The sequence below is a fragment of the Eleutherodactylus coqui genome, chromosome 3, assembly GCF_035609145.1.
Source record: "Eleutherodactylus coqui strain aEleCoq1 chromosome 3, aEleCoq1.hap1, whole genome shotgun sequence".
NCBI lineage: Eukaryota > Metazoa > Chordata > Amphibia > Anura > Eleutherodactylidae > Eleutherodactylus > Eleutherodactylus coqui.
Genome location: NC_089839.1, coordinates 67,471,996 through 67,499,850, shown reverse-complemented (window position 1 = coordinate 67,499,850; position 27,855 = coordinate 67,471,996). Strand labels below are relative to the sequence as shown.

The following is a 27,855-nucleotide window of genomic DNA, read 5'->3' as shown; positions in this document are numbered from 1 at the left end:
TCTAACTTGCACATTAATACGGTATAACATGTCTTTTTATTGGGTTACAAAGAGCTAATACTGTGTCTCAGTCCTACTAAAGCCTCTAAATTGTGCCAAGTAGTAGTGCCCAGACATATCACACTGCTTCCGTGGTAAAGCCACATTGTGTTCAGACAAGCTGCCAGCTATCCATTGCTCTTTCAGATGTGCTTATGCAGTAGAGCAGGCCAAAAAGAAGTACAGTGAGCACTGTAAGATCTCCCATCTAGGAAATACCCAATGGCAGCCATATAGTAATAGCTGTCATGCTGATAACCCTGTCAAAAGGCAGGGAGTTGCATGCAAGCAGCTTTTCACCAGCTTCCTCTTCCTAGACTGAACCCTTTGCATGAGTTGTGTTTCTTGCACACAACACAGAGGCCGTATGGCTCCCAGGTTCAGAGCTATATAGCCTCCATGTGCTGCTGCCATACAGCCCTCATTGTGTGCCCCTCAAAGAAATGGTTGCATGGGAGAATACCTCCATACACATCGCATCTGATGGAGCATGCCACTATATTTTTTTTTTTTGAGTCCGAAAATCAAGTCTGAATGCTGCCATATTAAATTGGAGGCAAAGGGAGGTATATTAAATGCCCCTGCACTATTATACGTAGCTCCCTTCACATCGCTTGACAGATGCATCTTTCTATATCTTCATGACATTTGGTGGACATTGTAATGGGCAGGGGATGCTGTGGTGCAATGCATCTTCCTCTCGTCTACCAAGTGTTCGGACTCTGTTAGAGTTACAGTAGTCAATTATTTTAACCCCTTAAGGACCACGAGGTATTATTGTATCTTGACGCCACTGGATGCAGGAACACCCCTGTCACACCCCTAGCTCCGGATTGGATCAATGCCGCAAGATCTTGGAAGCTGCACGGCAAGATGCAATAATAGCCATATACTCCGTTGCCGCCAATCCCAATACTGTCTTCTCCCACATGCTGCGGGTCTGAGCGGTGTGCGCAGCCCACCGGCGCTCAGCTGGTCTCTCGCCTTCTTCTACACCTTCTGGAGCCGCCGGACACGAGGAGTACAGACATGTGCAGACCGCCAGGTGTCTGTGCTGCCTTGCATGAGGAGCCGGACCGCCGACAGCGGGGCACCTACAAGGAGCGGAGGTGGGGCGGTACAGCCGCCGGGGAAGAACAAGCAGCAGTGCCCCAGTGGCGCTTACATGTGGGGAGCCGTGGGTCTCTTGGCTGTCTTCTCCCACAACACCAGGAGCTGCACAGCACTAGGAGCGCAGACATGTGCTGATTTCCATCTGTCTGTGCTGCCATGAGGGGCCAGAGCGCCACAAGTGAAGCAGCTACAAGGAGTCGAGGTGGGATGCTACAGCCGCCGGGGAAGGAGGAGCAGCAGCAGGCAGCCTGCAAACTGTGGGAGAGGGCCAGGACTGTAGATACTCGCCTGCCAGTGGGGAGTTTCAATCAGGGACTGGCGCCGGGTTGGCAGCCAGCACAAGATAATCATAGTAGCCTGCCAGGACCTGCAGGGGAGCCTTCTCTGCAGCCAATGAGGTACAGGGAGCGTCACTGGCCTGTCACTCTTGTCTCAACCAGGACTTCCTGGTGGCATCAAGATACAATAATACCGGACCAGGGTGTTTTGGTTCAAAAGGGCCACTCGCTTTTTAGGGCTTTTAGCCATGTGGTGGTTTTCTAGCTGTTTTTTTCTTCTTCTTCAGGGCTATTTTTAATGTATATTTTTTCCCCTGAATTTTAGTTCCCATTCTTTAGTTTTATTACAGGTTAAAAGCTAAAAAAAATATATATTTTTTTTATAGTGGTCTGTTTTTAAAATAAGCATATTTTCGTTAAAATAAAGTACATTTTGTTTTGGATGTTTTGATATAGAATTTTTATAGTCTTATGGCATATGGTGACGGTTTAGGTCAGCGATGGGTAATTTTCTTTTTAAATATATATATATATATATATATATATATATATATATGTGTGTGTGTGTGTATGTGTATGTGTATGTGTATGTATTCACTACATAGCGCTCATTGAGCGTTATATATCCTGCAAGAGAGAAGGCAGAAGCCGTTAAAAAACGCATCTGCGTTCTTCTCCGGGTCCTAGGCTGTCACTAACAGCTAAGGACCCGACCCAAGCTTGCAGGAGCTTTAATCCTACAACGTATTTTTACTAACGGTTGGGATTAAGCCCAGGATCAAGCACCATAAATTTACGGTGCTTGGTCCTTAATGGGTTAAGTAGCATCAGTGAAATCTGGTAAAATTCAGATCATACAAAAATCATTATAAAGCTACACATGCTCAGTGCACCAATTTCATACAAGTTTCTTTGGAAAAATTAGTTCTGAAGTGGTTTAACTATTCCATTGTTTAGGCAAAGCTGGGTTGGGTATTGAGAATATGTAAGATTTCTAAAATGCAGCGGTGTACTCCAGACATTTATTCACTCTGCCTTAAGTGATAGACTTGCAATTAACGCCTATGTAAAAATTATTTCATGTGTTACTGTTTGCCAGCAATTTTCATTTATTATGGCCTATCAAGTGTGGTTGGTTAGTGTCTCAGGAGACCTGTGCTTGTCTGCACTGCTTTCAGGAAATATCGATTGCTAGAAATGATACTCTGATAGCTTTGTAAGGAATATAGCTGGCTAGATTATTTATTTTATGTTTCCTCTTGTGCCATTTCCTTTTGACACCGTAAGCTGTTTGATAGACGAAATCTATGCTGGTAAATATAGGAGCCAGATGACACTATCAATATTCACATTTGCTATTATAATACACTATTCTACCAAAATTAACTGGACACCTAAGCAAGAAACAAAAGTAGTATTTATTTCCTTATATTATTACTTAGTGGGGCCTTCTTTGGCCCTAAGAACATCTGGTGAGTTCTTCCAAAAAAGATGCATCGGCCTGTCTACAATGGTGCAAGGAGCGTCATCATTGGACAGTTGAGCAATGGAAATACATTCTATGGAGTGATGAATCACACTACTCCATCTACAAATCAGATGAATGTACCTGGGTGTGGAGGATCCCTGGAAACGCCTTTTGCCTGAGTGGATTATGCCAACAGTTAAGTACGGTTGAGATTCCACTTTCGCATGGGAATGTTTTACGTGGCATGGTCTGTGTGTTGGTTGTAGTAACAAGAGTCATGACAATGGAGGTGTACTTGACATTCTAGATAATAATGTGCTGCCGAAAATGTGGTAATACCCTGTGAATGGTCAGCCATACTTCCAACAAGACAATGTACCTTGTCACAAATCCAACGCTGTTTTATGTTGGCTTGAGGATATGGATGTTCCATGATTGGACTGGCTGCACAGAGTCCCCACCTGAAGCCTACTGAACATCTTTGGGATGTACTAGAACGTCAGGTCAGGAAATATATCATCTTTGAGAGAACTTGCAGGATGAATGGAGGGGAACCAGCTAAAGTGTTGATAGACAGTATGTCAGGAAGTATTTAAGGCTCATTGACAGGCAAAGACAATCTTTCAAATGATTGAAAGATTGACAGTTTTAGCAATCATTTAGTCATTAGCACTTTATCTGCTTCATTTTGTGTGTAAATGAGCCTCCTGGAGCTGTTAGCGGAACTCAGCAGGTGCTCTGAGCTCTGCAATCGGCTACTTTGTTCTCGCATGGGCTGCCCGCTAAATACAATGTAATCTCTGACAGCCCATAGAGAACACAGCGTGCGGTCTGTTATTTACTCTCCAGCTGAACAATGGATTTTAAGCTCACCCTAAAATCATCGTTCAGCCAAAGAGTAAACAATAGTAGCATTTACATTCAGCAATTATTGCTCATATGCCATCGTTTAAACAAATTTTGAGTGATAATTGTTGCGTGCAAATAGGCTTTAGGGTCAGAGGAGCCCCACTAAGTATTACCATATGTAAATGAATACTACTTTTGATTCTTTCTCAGGTGTCCAATTACTTTTGGTATGATAGTTGTATATATTTTGCACCTCAGAATTTTATTTATGTCATTCTTAGTTGTGTTTTTTGTGTTTCTTTGTCACACTAACACAGATGTATCCATATTTTGGTGTCATAGAAATCGGTGACAATGTATAGTAGACACAGATTGTATGAGATGACTTCCTGTTTAGATTCAAATTAAGCTATTCAGCATGACCGACTGCTGCATCTGGTATAGACAGCATATATAAGTGCATTAGATTTGCTTTACTAAATGTTCCCTATTATTTATTTTAAACAGTCATTATTTCTGGGGTGCCGGATGTATGTAAGGGCTTTAAGAACACTACAGAATATAAAAACAAGTGCAATAAACATGAACTAAATGAGTGATCGATTCCTACAGAGAGAAAACCTTGCTTGCAAGAGCTTACAAACTGTAGGGGAAGGAGATGATACCGTAGGTAGGGGAAAGAAGCGGTTCGTCTATTAGTGTGGTGGCAGCAGGGCTATTGTAGGTTGTAGAACTTTCTTAATAGGTTCTCAGGTTGCCTTTGAAAGTTGTGGGGGGGGAAGTCTGATTGATTGTGGCAGCAAGTTCCAGATTTTGGGGAATTCATGGGGGAAGTCTTTGAGACTGTTGTGTGAGGAGCAGATCAGAGGAGAATAGAGACATAGGTCTTGCAAGTACCAGAGATTGGAGGAAATTTACTAAGCCCATCATTTCCAACCTGGCGTACATTTCTGCTATAATTTAGACCAATTACTGGTTATCCTGAGGCAGCAGATTTCTGAGGCTCGGAAAAGTATGGAGCCATTGACTGTGATTGATAGGTCTGGTGGAGGTTGAGTGAGATGGGGGGGGGGGGAGGTGATGAATTTGTTTTTCTCCATGCCGAGTTTTAGAAAAGAGGAAGAAAAGGAGGAGGATATTGCTGATACACACACTGAATAGAAGATAGGTAACATCTGGATCGTTGAGTGTCGATCAGTGTAATAGTTGTCCTGAAAGCCATGGGATTCTATCAGCTGTCCCAGTGATATTGTATGAAATGCCAGATTTAAGAAATTTGCCTCCTATCCTTTTCAGTGTCAGAAATTGGTTAACTTACTACTGATACCATGTGCGTCAAATAACACAATATAATAGCTTTCATTCGGCAGATGGAGAACAGCACGGTTGATGTCCTGAACAGAAGATCCAAGACATTTGACAAACTGATTGCTAGACTATAGAATAGAATTGCAAGTGCTATGATGGGACCCGTATGTCTACTGTATATGTTAGTGGAATTCCTTCACAGTTGACCTTGATTTTCAATCCACTTTTTGGCACGTTTGTCTATTACAATCTTTTGGCACATCGACATAAACAGAACCCAGACATTGTGTGTGAACAGAGTCTTAAGGTTTAAAAGGGTTGTTCAGAGCTAGATAAGTGCTGGCTGTTTATCCAGAAATGGCGCCACATCTGTCTATTGGCTGAGTCTGGTATAGCCCTTTAGCTCCATTTAGTTGAATAGAGATGAACTGCAATACCAGACACGAACCATGGTGGCGCTGTTTTTAAAGAAAAACCTTTTTCTAGTTCTGAACAACTTCTTTGACTGTTTCTAGTAAATTTGATGAAGGATAATGCAAATCTATGAATAAAGTGAATGCTTTATTTATTTGCAGGGAAGAAAAGACTGAACAGTTCCTGGATAGTAAGCAAGAGGTCGCACAACTGGAAACTGAGATCAAACGACTGCAGCAAGAGGTCAGAGACTTCCAGGGTTTGGATTTATTTGTGATGTATTTATCAATATGATAAGAACCGGGGACATACGGTAATAGGAGAGATTTATCGGAACTATGCAACCCGTATGAGCTGGGTACTTGTTGGCATGAGCTTATAACGCCCCAAGTGATGAAGCCACCTTCCTGGCAACAAGCATAATGTCAGAATGTGGGTGAGGGAGAACCCATATGTCCACTTGGAGCATATGGGCGACTCCTTCAATGTGAATGTTTTTGGGGTATAACCTGTAGCAAAGTGTATGGCCCCTATTGTTTTCCATGAACAAACAATCACAGGGGTTTTGTACCCGGACATGCTATAGATATGGCTGCTGCCACAGCTGGAACAGGAAATCCCTGGTTTCATCTTCTAACAGGGCAACCTCCCCGCCCCCCTCACAATGAAGTCAGAAGTGAACTCCATATGCGACTGCTAAGAGATAGAATGGCCATGCAGGTCATATTGATAGTGAAATTCTTCCTTGGCCTCTACATTCTCAGGACCTTTACGCATTATGATTTTTTTTTTCTCTGGGGGAGTGTTAAAGATCGAGTCTACATGCCCCCACTACCACCTATCATGCATGATCGGCGAGTACATTTCGCAGAAGCCATTGCATCATTCAGTCATGATACACTGCAATGTGTATGGCAGGAACCTAACTACAAGCTTGATGTCTGTGGGGTGACAACAGGGGCTCACATTGAACCCCTCTGATGTGGAAAACATTTTCAATGTTGTGTAGGAAAACTCTTTGAGTTTCTGTTTCCATTGATGTCAAATGTAGGTATCGAAGTGTCATTAAATGTGGGTTTTGAGGGTTTCAAATCAGGGAGGATCATTTGTAATAACTCTATACAAAAGTCCTAAAATTAACAAGTCACCTACCTAATAGGAAATAAGGAAACTGCAGTGAGAATGAGAAAGACACATCAGGGTAATCATTACAATGTTGAGTCATTAAACTTCTCAGTTAGTAACACCACAAGTAAAGATGAAAGAAATGAAGCAAAAACCTGAGGCCTTCGCTGAAATTCAAGTCATGTCATTACATTAACTGGGCTCTTAATTAGAATGAAATGATCCTGTAGGGAATTGTATCATGAATATACTACGTGGAGAAGTACAAAGCTAGCATTGATGATATGCACAGGTTATACCACTATTATTTCAGAGAAATTACCTTCTTTTAATGCAAATGAGGAATCAGAATTGTGGCCTGCAGCATTGCACAAGAAACACTTTACCTCTATTTGCACTATATTAAAGGGGACGTCTAGTTTAGGCTACCAATAGAGTTTAAAGGAGTTGTCTCATTAAGACAACCTGTTTTTAGATGTCCTAGTAAGGCATATGAACATGTGGAACCAGTGGTAGGGCCATTTCTCCAAAGTGTGTTCCAGGAGCCATTTTTCAACAAAATAACGCCAGGTCGAATATTGCTCATTCAACTTTGAGCAGCCTTTATGGCCTAAATGTGCTACCATGGCCTACATCGTCTCCGGACTTGGCTCCCATCAAGCACATCCGACACATCATTGGTTGGCAGTTGCAGAGGGAGCTGCCAGCAGTGCATCTTGATGATTTGTGTACCCAATGCATTCAGCATGGCAGAACGTTCCTCAGACTACCATTAATAACCTCATTGATGGCATGCCAATACATGTAAGTGCTTGCATTTCCACGCATGGCGCTCATACTCAACACTTAATAAATCAAAGTGTTTTAAATATCTAGTTTCCATCTTTTTAATAATTTTATGTTTATCGATCCTGTGATTTCCATAATTTCACGTCTTTTGCTTTTTGGTGTTGCTATTTCAATGTTGAGGAGTGTATTAGAGACTAACTTCACATGACAACAGGCAATGGACAGCAAATTAGAAGGAAGGGTGACCCCCTAGAGCGCAGCACATTAAAGGAATTTTGCAACACATAAATGCTATTTTAGGTAAATACAGCCAATTGCACTTTTGCTAGTTCTCAAATTGGCTATTACATGACCATATGTTGTCTCAAAGTGCAGTGACCATTTATGCTTTATGGCCCTTTTACATGGGTTGACAGTCACCTAAACGACTGCATTTACACTGAAAGACTTAGTGCTGGATCACGGGCTTCTCGCTCAGCGCTTCACCGTTTGTGAAGCCCCGAGTGGTGAGCATTTACACGTAACGAGAAGCCAGCCATCCAGCGATAGTTTTTAAGAACCAAGGGAGTGAGTAAGTCCCATTACCCTGATAATTAATCTGCCTATTCCGTACAAGTTGGGTGAAAAAAATTGAGTAACCTTCAGTTTTACAAGTTAGTGGTGCAGAGAAGATGCATATGATGTGGTTATATAGAGCATTTTCATTTTGGCATTCAGCAGATTGATTTCCTCTGTGACTCTTCAATATGATGCAAATATCATGTTCCATTAACTAATCAGACTTTATAACGATTGCGGAAATTTATTGACTTTAGGACCTTTTTATGTTGATATTTTCTACATCTCCCTTCCACAGAACATGAAACTGCTGGCTGATGCTAGATCTGCTCGACTGTATAGAGATGAGCTGGATGCACTCAGGGAAAAGGCAATCCGAGTTGACAAGCTTGAAAGTGAAGTGAGCCGATACAAAGAGCGTTTGCATGACATTGAGTTTTACAAGGCCAGGGTAGAGGTAAGTGCATAATACATTAAATCAAGTCCCGGATTCATTTTGTTAATGGATTAGTAGACATCAATATGAAATCTTTATTCCTTGTGAAAAAAATACCCAGATTTAAATCTGGAAATAAAGAATAGAATCTACATACAAACCCAAGTTACAAAGATGGTGAACCTCCTCTATCTGTATAGAAGATAAGCAAAGATGTCGACCAGTGATTTCTGGTCACCATCAAAGGATTATCCAATCTCTCCAATTCAAGAGATTACCTTTCCCATGATTTTAAAACAATTACCAAACCGGTTGCACCAATTATATCTGTTGTCAATTAGATAAATGTTCCTAAGCCAAATATTGATTTCATTGTATTCTGGAACCACTTATTGAACTCTCCAATGTGTATGTAGATTAATAGTTAGGATTTATCTAGTTAGGAATAGCCTGCACTGTATTTTTGCTATTGGCCGGGATTAAAGACCAAGACCAAGCTCCATAAATTTACGGTGCTTTGCCCGTAATGGATTAAAGCCTGCTATATAATGCTACATTCCTCCTCCAGCCTATAATGGGGCATCTTCCCCTACAGCAAAAAGCTGATTGCTGGGGGTTTCAGAGGCCAAACCCACAGTGATCAGCTGGTCTCTGGGCTGGTTGGAGGCAACCATATATATTAGATTTCTTTATTAAGTCACAGTGACAATATGGCAAAAATCTAACAATTGGGAACTTTTTAGGAACTAAAAGAAGACAATCAAGTACTTCTAGAAACCAAGAACATGTTGGAAGACCAACTGGAAGGAGCTCGATCCCGCTCAGATAAACTACATGAGATGGAGAAAGAGAATATCCAGATGAAAGCTAGGTTCCATGATTTGGAGATGGTAAGACAACATTTCACTAAAGGATCCATTTGTAAATTTTCAATAGTATGATAGGATTTCTTATCATTTTTGTTTACTTTGAAAATGATACTGTAAGGAACAGAGGCATAACTTGAAGCTCCAAGGCCCCAATGAAAAATCTGTAACAGGGCCGCCAACTATGATGCGTTATTCATAGTACTAGGCTCCCTCTATGGAGAAGAGAGGCCTTATGGGCCCCCTAAGGCTCCTGGGCCCGGGTGCAACCGCATGCCATGCATCCTCTATAGTTACGCCAGTGGTAAGGAACATACAGAGGGAAGATGGATTTATTGCATCAGACTTGTTAGATCTATCTATGTATATAATAAACATGTGGCTCAGTGATTAGGAGTATTGTCTTCCAGCACTAGGGTCTTGATTTAGAATCTGACTTAGGGCAGCATCTACATGAATTATATGTCTTCCCTGCATTTCTACGACTTTGCTCTAGACACTCCATTTTCTTCCCATACTCTTAAAAAAAAAAAAAAAACATTGATCAGGAATTAGATTGTGAGCCACAGGAGGGACTGATGTGAATATTGGTGATTTCTATACAGTGCTGTGAAATATCTTGTCACTATACAAACAACATGAATGTGGCAACAATAGATAGGTGTTGGGTGGTACAATTCTACTCTATCAATGACCCAGAAAGAAGAAACATAAGTAAAATTCTGCTAATTTACATAAAAGAGAATCTTGTCGGCTACTTTGAGCCTTATGAGCTATGCTTATGCGGTCAAAGTAGCTGACCCCCTGAATCTGGGTTTTGAGTTCCATACATGCCTTTCCTCCTGTTACCCCTTTGTAGGCGCTCAAACTGGGCTGTTGAATGCATTGACCACACAACATAGTCATGCTCTAAGTAGTAGAGATGAGCGAGCATACTGGTTAAGGGAAAATACTCAAGCGAGTATCGTCCTTTTTGAGTACCTGCCTGCTCGTCAGAAAAGATTCGGGTGCCAGCAGGGGTGAGCGGTGAGTTGCGGAAGTGAACAGGGGGGTTGGGGGGGAGCGAGAGAGAGATCTCCCCCCGCTGGCACCCGAATCTTTTCTGACAAGCAGGCAGGTACTCGAAAAGGACGATACTCGCTCGAGTATTGTCTCAACGAATATGCTCGCTCATCTCTACTAAGTAGTTCTCCCATACTATGGATAAAATGAGAGGGCTACTTAGTGCACCTATGTAGTCTGCATATTAGCTGTGGGTTTTTGAGTGCTGATAACAGGAGAACGGTGGGGAAGGTAAGTATAAAACTTACATCCCTGGACTCAGCGGGACAGGTACACTGAGCTTGTGAGCTTAGCTTATAGGGTTCAAAGTAGTTGACAGATTCTCTAAGTATAGACAGTGTGGTCAGCAATGATCACTGCCTGTATTATATCTGCTTCATACACTTGACATTTATTTTCGATCCTCATTTTTTACACAATTGCTTGTTATGTAATTTTTTTTTTTTTTGCGCATTTGAAGTTTCTATTGTTTTAACTTTTTTATGTAGACTTGTTTATTTTGAATTTTTAGGGCTTTTTTGTGCCTTGTCTACTCAAACTGTGGACGCTCTCATCCAAGTGATGCCTGATAGATGAGTTACATAATGTCCTTATTTACAGATAACTTATCTAAACTTTTGTGGTGTGACGTATTCAGCCCTATGTTATTTATGTTACCACTTTGATAGCTTTTTGTAATACATTTTGTATGGTTTGGGAAATTATCATCGAAGTATACTGTATGTGAACTGATAGAAACTAACACCTAGCTTTCATATAAATATTTCCTCTTGTTTTCGGAGTGTTTAACTATTGTTGATGTCCTTAGGAACGTGATTTGGACAGGAAGAGGATTGAGGAGCTAATGGAGGAAAACATGTCTTTAGAAATGGCTCAGAAGCAAAGCATGGATGAATCTCTACATCTTGGCTGGGAACTGGAACAGCTATCCAAAACCAGCGATCTCCCGGAGAGTAAGAGGCCGGTCTACCTCTAGTTATATTATTTCTGTAAAGTGCCTAGTGTTTGTTAGAATTTTCCATCAGCTTCTTCTGACATACTGCAGACACGTGATATTTGTAGAGCTATTTTAGATGTTGGGTGGTTTTCTTCCAAGCAGACAGGTGACCGAAGAAACAACTTAAAAATTTTTTTTTTTACACAAATAGGTGTTAGGGTGGCATGCCAACTACACAGAACATACACATATAGTTGGCATGATTGGTAAGGGTTTGATTGCTGGGAATCACACCAATGTCGACAAGAAGACATAGGACAACTTGCTTTGGCACCCCAGTCTGCCAAGTACAACTTGCAGCTGGTGTGTCTCTTTCTGACTTTTCTATGGGTTGTTTTCTAGCACCACAGAAGTCTCTGGGACATGAAGTAAATGAGCTTACTTCCAGTCGCCTGCTAAAGCTAGAGATGGAAAACCAAACCTTGCTGACCACTGTAGAAGAGCTGAGGAATGCTATGGGCTCTGCAGAAGGTGCTAGTGCCAAAATTCTGAAAATGGAAAAAGAAAACCAAAGACTATGCAAAAAGGTGCGTTGCATAAGAACTGAAAATTGACGTGGTTTTCAAATTGATTGATAATGGCTGTGTGATTTTGCAGGTAAAAAGCAGTCGTACCCGCAATACTGTGTGGCCATTAATAATTATAATCTGTGTTAATGCCTGCAAGTATTTGATGCAAAGTCATGTAGCCATTAACATTCAATATGAAAACCGCACCGACTGTGATGCAGCCAATGTCGGTGCACTTTTCAGCTGCATTGCATGTTGTCCACCTTTTACAGGCCAGACATTAAGTCATATCTAAATTAACTTAGTTAGCTTCTAGACTTGACATTTAGATGTTCGTCATTATTACACTTGACACCACAGTGAAACTTATTTTCGTCAGAAAAGATTAGGGTGCCAGCAGGGGTGAGCGGTGGGTTGCAGAAGTGAGCAGGGGGGTGGGGGGGGGGAGCGAGAGAGAGATCTCCCCCCGCTGGCACCCAAATCTTTTCTGACAAGCAGGCCCCCTTCTCTTCTCTATCTACACAGCCCCTATTGGACAAACCATTAGGAGTTTTGGCCTCCAATACCACCTGTACGCTGACGACACCCAGCTATACACCTCTGCCCGTGACATCTCTGCACCCTTCCTCCAAAACATCACCGACTGCCTGTCCGCTGTCTCTAACACGATGTCCTCTCTCTATCTAAAACTAAACCTCTCTAAAACTGAATTACTGGTATTTCCACCCTCCACTAACCGACCTCCTCCTGACATCTCCATCTCAGTGTGTGGCGCCACCATAACTCCTAGACAACACGCCCGCTGCCTTGGGGTCATATTTGACTCTGATCTATCATTTACCCCCTACATCCAATCTCTCACCCGAACATGTCAGCTGCACCTCAAGAACATTGCAAGAATCCGCTCTTTTCTCACTGTGGAGACGTTAAAAACGCTTACTGTCGCCCTCATCCACTCCCGGCTCGATTATTGCAACTCGTTGCTGATCGGCCTCCCCTGCACCAGACTCTACCCTCTCCAATCCATCCTGAATGCGGCAGCCAGGCTCATCTTCCTGTCCAGCCGCTACTCGGACGCCTCTGCCCTATGCCAGTCACTGCACTGGCTGCCCGTTAAATACGGAATTCAATTCAAACTCGCTACCTTCATCCACAAAGCCCTCCACAGCGCAGCGCCACCCTATATCACCTCCCTCATCTCAATCCATCACCCAGCCCGGTCTCTCCGCTCTGCTAATGAAACCAGACTGAGTGCCCCTTTCATTCGAACTTCTCATTCCCGCCTCCAAGACTTCTCCAGAGCAGCACCGGTCCTCTGGAACGCACTACCAAACGCAATCCAGGACTCTAAAAACTTCAGGCGTGCTCTAAAAACGCACCTCTTCAGAGAGGCATACCGCATTCCCTTAACAAACCCCTCTGTACTCCGCCTGATAACATGCTCTCTGCCCTAGTGACTGCAATCCCTGCTAGCCATCATAAACCGCTCCTGCAGTCACACCGTTTCTGCCATCACACGGCTAAATGTCTAACCATTGTCTGTGTATAACATCGCTCACTCTCCACCTCGCCATACCGTGCACATCTCCAGCCCCTTTACCTTCTGTATCACCCCATTATTTGTAGTATGTAAGCTCGTTGGAGCAGGACCTTCACCCCTATTGTTTCCATCAACTGATTACTATATGTAACCGTGGTTCTGTAATGTTTGTATTTAGTCTTTCTGTATTCCCCTCTGTCAATGTAAGCGCTGCGGAATATGTTGGCGCTATACAAATAACGTTTATTATTGTTTATTATTATTATTTTGATATTAGGAATGTATATAAAAACACAATAACTTTTTATTTAATTACAGCTGGAGAAAATAGAAGCTGAATTAAATCACGAGAGACAAACCATTGAGAGCAGTCAACATCTGAGTAATGACCTTATGAAAGAGAAGGCACAGCTGGACAAGATCATTGAGACACTGCGTGAGAACTCAGAGAGACAGGTATGGAGACAGAACATGCAAGACCCTGGATAAATTGACTTAAAGATGTCTGATGAAGTGAATTAGGGAGGGAGAAAAAAATATTTTTCTTGCCCCAATAGATAATTAATGACCATTACTAAAATGTCCTTTGAAGATGAATGTGTCTTTAACACAGTTAATGAGTGTCATGATGCCTTCTTCAGACTAGAAATGGACAAGTCTTTCATTCACAAGTTGGGGCACTTTAAGAAAAGTATTCCATATTAGTTGAGCATCATATCCTTATAACTATAATTGCAGTCAAAATTCTTCAGCAAACCATTGCAAATCAGGTTAATTTGCCTAATTGCAAACTTTCAGCAGTTTTAAAAAAAAAACAAAAAAAAAACAATCTAACACAAACAATATAAATAGCTCAACACAACTAATATAAGAAGTGGTTTCTAGAAATTCAACACAAAATGCCACTTATAATGACTACTGTAGTTTCAGAATTATTCAACCCCCTTTTTAAAGAGTGTTGTCCTTTTAATAAAGTTTTGCTTATACATTACCTTGGAGTGTGCATGCACCATGCTGTGTCTCTTTTTTGCATTGTCCATTGTTATTTCGGCAGAGGAGTTGTACCTCCCATTGAATATTGCACACTGCCAACATTACTTCTCTCTTGTAATTTACCAAAGCCCTAGCCAGTCCAGGTATTTGATGTTTTATCACAAGCACACCTGATGTAATTTAATGAAGCCCTTGATTAGTTGCATCAGGTGTTCCTGAGGAAACACCTAATTAGCAAATGTGTGCTTTTATGAGATTCTATTCAGTGAGTTGAATAATTCTTAGGGCTTATTCAGACATCCGTATATCAGCCGGGTTTTCATGCCTGGCCAATATACGCTGTCCCTCTCTGCAGGGGGAGGAGATGGGCTGGGTCGGGAGCAGTGCACTGAGCTCCCGCCCCCTCTGCGCCCCTCACCAATATTTGCAATGGGACGGTGGCGGAACCTAGCTCATTCCCTGTCCCCGCCCCTCCCATTGAAAACAGTGGCGAGGGGCAGAGAGAGGGTGGAGAGGAGATGGGAGCTCATTGCACTGCTCCCCACCTGTCCCGCCTCCTTCCCCTGCAGAGAGGGGCAGCGTATATCAGCCGGGCATGAAAACCTGGCCAATATATGTACGTCTGAATAAGCCCATAGGTTTAAGTAGTTTTTAAAGTGGCATTTTGTGTTGAATATGGAGAAACCATTTAGTATATTAGTTGTGTTTGAACTATTTAAATTGTTATTGATTGAATGTTTTTGCAAAGAGTTGAAAGTCTGTAATTTTGGCAGATCTAATAGGAGTGAATAATTTTGATTGCAACTGTATAACTTAAAATTTTGTAAATTCAAGGTGAGACGTACTTTTTAAAATTTGGGTGTCTTTGAAGTTGCTCAACTTTCTAGTAAGTTGTAATTACCAAAAAATCTCCATTAATTCATTGAATATTGGATAGTGATCCAAGCCCATTTTATATTTGCTCAATCATGCAAGTAGTTGATGATATTTGTTCCATTATACTGCACACAGACATCCATGCAGATCCATAACGCCGTGCCATAGCTATTTATGGGTCCCTGCATTAGCTCTATGTTCCCCTCGATTTCAAAAGATGCTTTTTTCGGGGATTCATACAGAAGAATATTGAAGATATAAGAAAAAAATCTCATGAAAACACCATATGTCTGTATGCAGAATGCATGCGACTCTGTAGTATGGAACCAGAGGGACTCTATATGCTACTGTACAGGTTCTGTGTAACGAACTATTATCTCCTTATTATGTTGTTGATGGCTGCACAAATACATTTTGCACTTGAACTAAACATTCATCAGCATTCTGTTTTTGTCTCTTAGATCAAAGGGCTTGAACAAGAAAATGAGCATTTAAACCAAACTATTGCCTCATTGAGACAACGCTCACAGATTGGGGCTGAAGCAAGAATGAAGGACATTGAAAAGGAAAACAAGATTCTCCATGAGTCCATCAAGGAAACGAGTAGCAAATTAAACAAGATGGAATTTGAAAAGAAGCATTTGAAAAAAGAGCTTGAACACTACAAAGAAAAGGGCGAGCGAGCAGAGGAACTCGAAAAAGAGCTGAACAGAGTGGAGAAAGAAAATGAACATTTGCAAAAGAAAATCACCAGTTTAAACATTGTCTGCGAAAAGACAGAATCCTTAGAAAAAGAAAATGTAGGTTTAGAAATTGAAAACAGAAAGCTGAAGAAAACGTTGGATAGCCTCAAAAACCTCAAATATCAGATGGAGTCCTTGGAGAAGGAGAACAATCAACTTGAGGAAGAGAACTTGGACCTCAGGAGAATTGTGGAGTCACTTAAAAGCACAAATATTAAAGTGGCTCAGCTGGAGCTAGAAAATAAGGAACTCGAGAATGAGAAGGAACAACTGCGAAAAGGTATGGACCTTATGAAAGCATCTTGCAAGAAGATTGAGCATTTAGAAGTCAGCTACCAAGGACTAGATACAGAAAACCAAAGGTTACAGAAAGCTCTGGAAAACAGCAATAAAAAAATCCAACAGCTTGAAAATGAGCTGCAAGACCTAGAGACCGAAAACCATGCATTACAGAAGAACTTGGAAGAGCTGAAGATATCCAGTAAGAGATTGGAACAGCTAGAAAAGGAGAATAAGCTGCTGGAGCAAGAGACCTGCCAACTAGAGAAGGACAAAAAACAACTAGAGAAAGAAAATAAAAGGTTACGTCAACAAGCTGAGATTAAAGACATCACACTGGAGGAGAATAATGTGAGGATTGCAAATTTGGAAAGGGAAAATAAGTTACTTTCCAAGGAAACAAGTGCATTTAAAGAATCATGTGCTAGGCTGAAAGAACTGGAAAAAGACAACAAAGAGCTTGTGAAAAGAGCGACCATTGATAAGAAAACACTAATTACACTAAGAGAGGTAATCTGTCTTCTAATTATATTTCTCTGCTGTAGATATATTATAATTACGTACAAGGAAAATCGGTACCTTCCATGAGGAAGAACGCAAGGCCAGAGGCGTAACTTGAAGCTTCCGGGCCCCGATGCAAAACTTCTAACAGGGCCATCAACTATAATGCTTTACTCATAGTACTGGATTCCCTATATGGAGAAGAAAAGCCTTATGGCCCCCAAGGCTCCTGGGCCCGGGTGCAACCGCATCCTCTGCATCCTCCATAGTTACGCCCCTGTGCAAGGCATCTCGCACAACACACCCAGAATCCCTACCCTGCTGTCTCCAGTTTGGCCATTAACCCCAGTCTTGTTTCAAGACTCTTGGGACAATGACTTATGGGATAGACACGTCTAAGTGGCACTATAAAAACAGTTTTCTTTCTTTTTGAGAAGAGCTATTTTGCATACTTTTTTTCCCAGATAACGTTGCACTATATATCTCCACAATCAATACTAAAAAAAAATAATTAAATTGGAAGACAAAGCAAAAGCTTTTATTGTAGGATTTGCTTGCTGGAATTTCCTATTGGGATAAAAACACATGGCATACATGTATTTTCTCCTGGATTTAGTAGTGCTGGCTTGAAGGATGCTGGGAGGATTAAATTTCATGGTTAACCAGAAAATTTTATTCATGGAATGAAGGAAGACAACTGTTGTCAGTTTTTGTTATTCGTCTTTCATCGGTTTAAGACACAGCTGTCTCCTCTTATTTTGTCTTCGTACTGCATGATAGCAGATATTAAAAGAAATCCAAGTAAATTTAGAATATTAGGGGAATCAAAAAGGTTTATTCCTTTTACAAGTAAACTGTCAGCTCCAACACGCTGTCCAAACTGCAGGCATGATGTTATAGAGCAGGAACAGCTGAGCAGATTGATATATAGTTTTATGGGAAACGATTCAGTAGAACTTGTATTTTATTCATCTATATCCCCGCACATTTTGAGCTGAACAGTCTAATGGGCGGAGCTATCAGTGATTGACTGCTATCTGTGTATTGCTGTACATAGAGGGAAGGCTGTCAATCACCAATAGCTCCGCCCATTAGATTGTTCAGCTCCGAATGTGCAGGGATATAAATGAATAAAATGCAAGTTCTACTGAATCTTTCCCCATAAAACTATATAACAATCCGCTCAGCTCCTTCTGCTCTATAACACGATGTCTGTGGTTTGGACAGTATGTTTGAGCTGACAGATTCCTCTTAGTTCTTGGTTGTGCCTTGAAGAATTTGCAGAATTGTCACTCATGCCACAATGATCAGCAGTCCTGGCATTATGTGCGCCACCGTGCAAATCCCAAATAATGTTCCTTGTTTCACCCAGTATACTAGATGAACATTTGACTAAGAAATGGTTTCAAAGGCAAGGAATTGTGTATGAAAGAGTTTATTAGCCACCGGAATACCTATCTAAGATGTCGAGTGAGTTGGGGAGAAGGCTTCTTAACATTACAAGAATGAATGTAAAGGATGCACAAAAAAAAATCACAGCAATTCTTCCACTTTTTTCCTTTTTTCATACTGCAATCATGATTTGTATAACTATACAAAGAAATCTTCTACATGTCCAGGAGATCAGCCATTTCCTCCTCCTTTTCCAATCAAACCTGTGTCTGACTCGAAGGCCGGCAGCAGCAGCCTTCGCCCCACTGTCTTGTTGGCATGCTATGCCTTCCTAGTGAAGCTCAGCCCCCCATCCATCTGCCAGCTACCAGTATTATTAGCAGGAAATTAACCCCTGTGTTCCCTGTAGGATTTCTGTAAGACTTTTTGAAAAAAGATCTTTTTTGAAAGGGTGTCTTTAGGCGGAACGATTATCATTCAAAAAAAGTCATTCAAATGAGCAATGGTGAACGATAATTGTTCGGTCAAAACTTGAGTCAACAACGAACAAGAATCTTTTGCTCTTCGTTCATCCTTCATTTTAGGCCGAATGCTTCCATTCTCTGATTCTGTACAAAGTCTGGATACACATCTGTCTGGGATGATTTAGTGAATCCTGCACTGAGCAGGGGGTTGGACTAAATGACCCTGGTGGTCTCTTCCAACTGTACCATTCTATGAATACACAAGTCCGGGTCGGATTTCGCATGTGGGATCCCACAGTGGAATCTGTTCCTGTGCCCGGCTAGGGACACCTGTGCACCTGTCCGGATTCTTCTTATCTGTGCCGCAGATGTGCCAGTCATCGCGCCGGGGCACCTGTGCAGTACAGATATTGGTGCACCGTCGCTAGGCGATGATGCAGATCCCGTGGCCTTTACGCAATGATGATTGCGGAAGGGCCGCAGGTCAGACAGCTTTCATTAACTTCAATGGAAGCCGTCTGCACAGAATCTGGCTCAAAATAGAGCATGCTGCGATCTTTTTTTTTTTTTCCCCGTGAGCAGAGAATTGCAATTGATTTCTGCTTGTGGGCATGAAAACCTGCTTTTACATTGCATGCTTATGGCAGGTATTTGCTCCAGGTTCCGCAATGCAAATCCATCCGTGCGCAATTGGGCTTTATGCAGACATAAAAATCATTGTTGGCTCATTCGCTTATCGTTTAGTTTAAACAACGCTCGTTCAGTCCCTCTCATTCGCTTATATAGCGAACATGAAAGACTGAATGATTCTGAACGATTCTTGTTTGAACAAGCCAACCATGTATCTGCCTGTCTAAACAGGCTGAAGGAGAGCGAACGAGCTAGCAATGACGTCACTTACTCGCTCCAACGAGAATCGGCTCGCCTAGAAGGACCCTAACAGTGGGGAGAAGTGGCTCTTCTGGCTGGTTCACTAGGGCCTAAGCAGATTTCGGACACGTCAATACGCTGTGTATTTATGCAACCAAAAATTGCTTACACCATGTATTATGCCCACTCCAGCAAATACACTGTGTATATGTGCATACAAATAAGAATGCACAAAATTGCATTGATTGTGCGTATTTCACTCACATTTACACACGCCGACTGATTTCAATGGGCTTCTACAATCCATGATACGTACCAAGATAGGATATGCCGCATATTTTTTCACACAATCGCACAGAGCGTGAAAAATGAGAAGAAACCTATTGAAATCAACGGGATCTATTCACTGTGTATTACACGCACAAACATTGCGCACATAATACTTGACACACATATGCTTTTGTGAACAAGCCTAAGCATATATTTTAATGTCCCTTCAATGTATTATAATGGTAGTACTTATTGGTCACAGTTAATTTTTAATTAAAGGGCTTGTCTGCTTTGGACAGTCTGTTTTGTTGGAAGGGGTCTGTAACTATAAAGTGACCACAGGATCTCCTGCTGCTGGAATTCCCATCAATCAACTATAACCTGCGGGCAAACCTGAAAGCAAGTGTTGTGTTTCTCTGCAGCTGCACCACAGGAGAAATTAAAGTGACTCTGGTTTTGAGACATAATTTTGTCCTGGGGGTGGAGGGGTTGAAGGTATATTACTTGCAATAGTTATCTGTTGTTGGTCTGATCCGCCATTTCTGGCCCCAGTTTTTGGCAATCCAAGATGGTCGCTGTAATTTTCCATCTAGCTAATGCAAATTATGTGCTGCTTTGTGACTGGTCAGTACTGATCACATCAGCAGCACTGGCCAATCTGAGAGCAGGTTTAGTGCATTGGTAGTCTAACACTACCAATGAACTATGGGATTAGGTAGTCTGAAGGTTGCGTCAGCCAACTTGGACAACTAAAAATGGGACACAGAAATGGAAGATCATATGGATGGCAGAGACAAAAGTGTAGGTAATCTATCCCCTGCCTCATCTGGTTTAAGGACAGAAGTTTTGAAAGCTTTAAAAGCAATGGGCTGTTTATGTAATAGTTGGATGTGCCTGGGTTTCCAGAGCTAGTAGCATAATTAGGTATTTGAATATAGGCTTTCTGAACCAGACAACCCTCGAAAGGGACGTACTTGTCCATTAATGCAGAATGAGTTATTTTGAGTCTAAAACAATTGATTTAGATCTAATTTATAATAAGAAGTTTAAACAATAACCATTAAACCAGTTGATATACGTTATACCGTACCTGTAGACTTAAAAGTTGTTACCCAGAATCCTATCACCCCTAGCCTTAGAAGATGAATGGACACATGGACTCTAAGCTTGCGGTCTGTCTTCTGTCTTTTAGCATCTAGTTCATCCATTCTTCTTCCTGTATTCCTCTGCCGAATAGGCGGTCTTACTGTGCCAAACACATGATTGCTTTTTGCTTGTGGGAAATGGTTTCCCGCAAACGTGTTAGCTTCTTGTTGTGTGGACTGGCCATGGTTGAATCATAGAGTGGCATGGCAAAAACGCGTATGCGCAGGATCACTACACAGGTGGAGAAATGATAGGTTCTACACAGGGCTGAATACAACTGCGCTTGTTCCGCATGAGGCCTAAAGAACTACTGGAGCATATCTCGTGTCCAGTAGCAATGGGGTGCAAAGAACAAACCACACAGGGTATTTGGCAGGGGGCATGGCTGATAAGCTGTTAATGAGAAAATGATTATATTTTCTAATGTTGCTTTACAAATAGAGGACAATGAGCCCTTTTTTTCATTATGGGAATACCCAATTGAATAACAAAAGTCTTGTTTAAATGTTTAGGATTTGGTGAATGAGAAATTGATGACCCAGCAAACAAACAATGAACTGGAAAAACTAACCCATGAACTGGAAAAGATTGGACTAAATAAGGATCGTCTCTTACATGATGAGCAGATGAGTGATGATAGGTAAGCACAAGAACATTACTGAAAATTTCATCCAAATTTGCAACAGTAGCTTGACAACAGTATTGACTTTGTGGAAACACATAGGATCTGTTTGAATCCAATGCATATAGCCTGCTGTGAGTGCACACCGCATCTTCCTGTGCCTTCGAAAAAAAGCACACAGTTTGGTCTTTTTTTAAAGAGTAACTGCACTTTTCACAAACTTTTGACATGTCTTTCTGACATGTAAAAAGTTTTGATCAGCGGGGGTTGCTGAGACCCCTGCTGATCGCTAGAGCAAGGGGACTGCAACGCTTACCAAGCACTATCCCTGCTTAGCTTTCTTACTGCTTTTTGGTTCCTCCCGGCATCTGAAGGCTGCCACATAGAGGCCTATAGAAGCTTTTTATAGACCTCTAAGTGGGTATCTTCAACTGCTGGGAGGAACCAAAAAGCAGCAAATATAGTTGAGCCAGCACAGCACTCAGATGAGTGCTGCAGCTCCCTTTTTCTATCGATCAGCAGGGGTCTCACTAGCAGGACCCACACTTATTAAAACTTTTGACGTGTCTCTCTAACATGTCAAAAGTTTGTGAAAAGCACAGTTACTCCGTAATAATTAACTCTGAGAGACTTCATTAAAAAAAAGTGTTGCCGGCACCATTGGGTGTTATATTATGGAGGTATTCACCTCAAAAAGTATTGCTTCTAAGGAAGACTGTGGTGTCCAGTGGAAGCCCTATATGGTAGGACATAATGTCTATGGATTTTTAATATTGATCGATAGCCACTGTGTGTTTTACCATACAGGGTCCATGCACTAGATATTGCCATGGGCATGACTCTAACACCTTAAGAGTTATTGAGGGTATACTCCTTCTGGATGGAGGTTACAGACTTCCTGGGAGAACTATTGGGGTGCTACTTACACCAAACCCCACTGTATGTCTGCTAGGTATACTAGATGAAGAACAGTGGCAATTTCATATCCGCATTTTTTTTGGTGAGGTGCTGTTTTTGGCCAGTGGTACTGTAGCATTGTGCTTGATTGATGGGAGACCCCCAATGGCATAATCTAGTCAATTCTGTTCTGCCATATGAAAAAATAGTATACAAAACTAGAAAGTGCCCAGATAAATTCTACAAAATCTGGTGAATCTGGTGTTGCTCATCAACCCACACGCAAAACGCATTTCAGCAATTGGTGGGCCAAATTAGGTTTTCAACCGCTCCAGGTGCCATTTGGCCCTCCACAGGTATGAAGATAATTAGCCTGAACTCTGCAAACTATCTCTTCAAATAGTGTATATTGTTTTAAGTAATTGTAGGCTTGAACCAACGATTTGTAGACTTGAACCAACGATTTATAGACTTGAACCATGTTACACTCAGGTTTGTTACTGAGTAATATAATTTGATATGTTCTGTTATTCTCAATAAAATGAGTAAAAAAAAAAAAGTTATTGAGACCTTAAAAGTTGATGGTCTATCTGATCTGTGGGGGTCCGCTGCCCAGGATAAGCCTGCAGGACTCAGAAAAAGAATATGAGCTGGATCATATTGGGAGGTAAATGGTAAAGTGGTTGCCGCTCTCTAATAAGCGCCACAAACTCTTCAGTCAGCTGATCAATGGAGATCCTGGGCAGCAGAACCCCACAATCAGATATTGATGGTTTATCCTGAGAATAAGCCATCAATTTTTAAAGCCTGGAAAACCCATTTAATACCTGCAGTTATGTTTAATAACATATGGATAATGAGTGGAAGTATTCTGTATCCATATGTTGTGTTGTCTACTTTCTAAATTTAATTTACATATGATTTAAAATGAAAATCTATGAAACTTACACCTACTATGCCTTCTTAAAGGGGTTTTCCTATGACTTAAAGTTGCTTCACAACCACTCTGTCCTTCCTCATTGAGGCTGGCCAGGACATGTGACTGCTGCAGCCAATCACTGATTACATAGAACCTCACTGGTGTGGCCTGCAATTGGCTGCAGCAGCCGCATGTCCTGGTCAGCACGGACAACACATTTAAGTTTTGCTTTCCCTACCCAATCTGTAACTTGATCTATGTGATGGAGGCACAAGTAAATTATTGCAGTGGTATCAATGGAAGAAGTGGTTATATGATGTATCATATTCAGAAGTATACGAGCTATTAATCAACTAGTATATGTCTGTACATAATATATGCAGGTGACACTGTGGACTCATCAGTCATGTGATCCATCCCATAACTACCATTTCCATCACTGCTACTGCAATTTTTTACATGTTCTATTCTGCAGCACGTCTTCAGGATCATGGGGAATGAAGCAAAACTGAACTAGAAATGTTAAGATTATGCTACAACGGTTTGGAAAGTGACCCCTTTAATCAGACTAATTTTGAATACGATGTGATGTCAGATATCATTCAAATGTCAAGTAAATATGCAAGAAAATCTGTTATTTGTGGATCATTATTTTCTATGTTCAAGGCTCTTTATTTTTAGAGCTCTTTAATAGGCTTTTATTTAGCAACAAAGTCATTGGATTGTCTCATGAGAAGTCAGGTTAAAAAGCAGAAGCATATTTAATAATTCTATGTAGTTCCTGCTTTTTATGTGTTGTTTCCAGTCATGCCAGCAGTGGCAGGTGGAACTACAGATTGTTCTGTACTAATAAATGGTTATTGCTTGAATAATATAATAATTCTGGAGGTTTTATAATATTATTACTAACTAGACCCTTTTTACATATTTTATGCATTTGTTTGGTATAAATTTAGTATATATTTTTTACTTGCATTAGGCTGCCTGTCCACAGTCGTGACGGAATATCACTAGCCATATTGAGCCGCAGGGGAGGAGGGGGAGCACTGACAGGTCTCTGCGATGAGCCTATCTAATAGATAGGCTCACCGCTGAGAATTGCGGCAAATTGTAGCATGCCACGACTTCAATCCCGCATGCGGAGAATCGCTATGATTTTCCACTCGTGGACGTCGGGCGGCATTTTCCATAGTTTCCCTATGGAAAGCTTTTCATAGTGTGATCTGCTGGTGATTTATCGCTAGCAGATCATCACCTGTGGACAGGCAGCTTTAGGCCGGCTTCCCACGGCCGTGACAGGCTCCACCGCGGAATTCCATGCTGGAGCCCGTCACGGCGCCCCCCCCCAGAGACCCCAATACTTAGCTCCGGATCCGGCGTCCCGCATGACTCTTCGGCGCACATGCGCAATAGAGCGCGTGACGCGTCGCAGCGTCATGTGATGCGCCGTCCGTGTCACATGACGCGGTGGGCGGGGAAGCGGTTTCACGCTATCTTCCGCTGTGCTACAGCGGAAGATAGCGTGACGGACGGCTTCCATTGACTGCAATAGAAGCCGGCTGCACGTACACCCGCGGCAAATAGAGCATGCCGCGGGTGAGGTCGGGTGATTTCACGGTGCGGAATTCTGCGATGGAATTCCGCACTGTGAGCATTGACCTATTAGGTTCAATAGATCCGTCCGTGGGAAGGAGCCCTTAGGGTGGTTTCACATCTGATTTTGGGGATTCTGCTTTCCTGTTCCGTTCAGGGAGCAGGAAAAGGAAATCCCCATGGCTGAATGGCTCAGTCTCTGGACGGAACCGGACAGCAACGAATGGACGCCATTGACTACAATGAGGTCTGCCTGTTTTCCACCCAGCTTTTGGACAGAAGAGGAAGCGCTGCATGCAGCTCTTTTTCTTCTGGTATTTTCAGCCATATCTGTGATGGAACCTCTGGCCGGAGGTTCTGACACCGATTTCAAACCAGCCTTACTCATAGAATTTGCATTTTTCTTGTATTTTTAGTGTATGAAAATAGTCAATTATTATTTTGTTTATTACAGGGGTGTTCTGGGACTTTGTTAACTTTTCCTATGGATGACTAATAAGTCATTAATAGATGATTGACAGGGACCCGCTGATCAGCGGATTCCCAATACTGCTATCACTATGGTTAGCGGAGGAAGCAGAAAACTCTTACCATAGCACAGTGGCCAAGCTGGTATTTCGGCGCGGTTCCCATTAAAATCAGCTAATTTAACAAAGTCCCACAATAATGACTTACCCCAGCTAGGGAATTTCTGTTAGTCATTGTTTCAGATGCATTTGTTGCTGTAGTTATTTTGTACCTTTTTGAGGTGGGGGTCATTGTGTTAGCATCCCTATATATACATTTTTAATATGCTCAATGATTATTCACATGACTGGCTGATCACTTAATATTGAGACCAACAGAGAAATTGCCTCTACTACATGCTCTCTTGGGTATTTACTGGCCACTATGTATCTAATGATCAATAACCTATATCCATTCCTGATCAAGACCCATTCTGGTAATGAGGCTTATTTATTATCCTGTAGCATGGAATCCTTTTAAATACTATGTCTGGCGTTGAACACCATTTAACAGTTTACATATGGAATTATACTATATATTTATCGTTACTGAGCCTCAATGCAAAATTCGTATCCGCTCCCCGAACTGCCATGTAAAATTTAGAATACTGTTTTTTTTCTTATGTGGCAAAGGGGTCTTTGGGTTCTTTCCGCAACAAGGGCTGGTGTGTGTATGCTACCTCTGCACCCAATAATAACCATGCTCCTGATACTTACTGTCCATAGCCCCAGTCTTGATTCATATATCAAAAAGTTCTTAGGCCTCCTTCCCACGAGCGTGACGGGCTCCGCCGCGTAATATTACGCTGTGAAGCCCGTCACGGCGCCCCCCAGAGCCCCTATACTTACCTGCGGGAGATAGCGTGAAATCGCTTCCCCGCCCACCGCCGCCGCGTCACCGCCCGTCACCGCCCACCGCCGCCGCGTCACCGAGCGTGTCACGTGACGCGGCCGGCCGTGTCACGTGACGCGGCCGGCCGCGTCATATGGCGTCATATCACGCGCGGCGGTGGGCGGGAAAGCGTTTTTTCACGCTATCTCCCGCTGGTTACAGCGGGAGATAGCGTGAACGGACGGCTTCCATTGACTGCAATGGAAGCCGTCAGTGCGTACAGCCCGTCCTCACCCGCAGAAAATAGAGCATGCTGCGGGTGAGGACGGGAGAAATCGCGGTGCGTAATTCCGCGGTGGAATTACGCATCGTGAGCATTGTGCTATTAGGTTCAATAGAACCTAATAGCTGCGGGCAATGCAGCGGATTTTCGCCGCGAATTACGCGGCGGAAATCCGTTCGTGGGAAGGAGGCCAGACTGTTTTTACTCGCTTATTCCAGCGTAACTTTTTTTTGCACTTTACCTAATATGCTTTCACATCAGCTGTGCAGTAGCCCTCTTGTAAATGGGGATAGGCAGGAGAAAGGAAGCTTTCATGTGCTCCTGGTCACCAGTGCCAAGACAAATAGTTCTGTGTACATACGCCCACCCTACAGCGTTACCTAGGACGGAGTCCATACAGCGTTGGGTATTATGTATAAATGAAGCCGTTGTGCTCGGTCAGCTGTGAAATAGACATTTCTTTAAAAAAAATGCATGAAACAAAAATACATTGAAAAGACGCAAGCACTGCCGCCTTTATTAGAAGCGCTAAACCTATTCCATGTATATTTTCGCTACTTCACTAAGTTCATGTTTGCTTCTCCAACTTGTATAATTTTAGTTTTTCAAATAGTTGAGAACATTGTTCACCTGTGACTTTCCCTGTCTGAGACTTGTGCAGTCAGACACTAACTTTGAATCATCACTAGAAGTTAATGGACATCCATGTTGTTAAGCAGCAGGTACAAGCTCCTGGAATCCAAAATAGAATCTACGTTAAAGAAGTCACTTGAAATTAAGGAAGAAAAAATTGCTTCTCTCGAAGCTCGGTTAGGAGAGTCTGCTAATTTTAATCAACAGCTTCGCCAGGAACTGAAAACTGTGAGTATGTCTTACGCATATTTGCTGATAATAATCTGTATATATAGCACTAACCTATTCCACAGCAATTGACAAGTCAGTGGGAATGTAGACAAAATAAGACCTAACCTACAGCATTATGGCTATTTCAGACGACCGTATATCGGCCGGGTATTCACACCGGCCGATAAACGGCATCTCTCTCTGCAGGGGGAGGAGGCTTGACGATCCGGGAGCAGTGCCCTGAGCTCCCGCCCCCTCTCCACCCCCTCTCCGCCCCTCTGCACTATTTGCAATGAGGGGAGGCGGGGAAGGGCGGAGCTAATTTACGGAACTTAGCCCCGCTCCTGTCCCGCCACGTCTCATTGCAAATAGTGCAGAGGAGCAGAGAGGGAGTGGAGAGGAGGCAGAGAGGGGGCGGGAGCTCAGAGCACTGCTCCCGGCTCTTCCAGCCTCCTCCCCCTGTAGAGAGAGACGC

The 27,855-nt window shown here is 42.3% G+C and overlaps 1 protein-coding gene across 6 annotated transcripts in view; it reads left to right on the top strand.

Moving 5' to 3' along the window:
• Nucleotides 1–27,855, top strand: part of CCDC88A (coiled-coil domain containing 88A) — a 201,162-nt gene that overhangs the window by 124,403 nt on the left and 48,904 nt on the right. For all 6 annotated transcript variants that reach the window (XM_066595696.1, XM_066595695.1, XM_066595692.1 and 3 more), the window contains exons 9-17: nt 5,631–5,712; nt 8,240–8,398; nt 9,121–9,267; nt 11,114–11,258; nt 11,645–11,829; nt 13,670–13,807; nt 15,682–16,752; nt 21,398–21,525; nt 27,257–27,398. In XM_066595696.1, the coding sequence (XP_066451793.1) occupies nt 5,631–5,712; nt 8,240–8,398; nt 9,121–9,267; nt 11,114–11,258; nt 11,645–11,829; nt 13,670–13,807; nt 15,682–16,752; nt 21,398–21,525; nt 27,257–27,398 (2,197 nt within the window). The remainder of the gene's footprint in view (nt 1–5,630; nt 5,713–8,239; nt 8,399–9,120; nt 9,268–11,113; nt 11,259–11,644; nt 11,830–13,669; nt 13,808–15,681; nt 16,753–21,397; nt 21,526–27,256; nt 27,399–27,855) is intronic.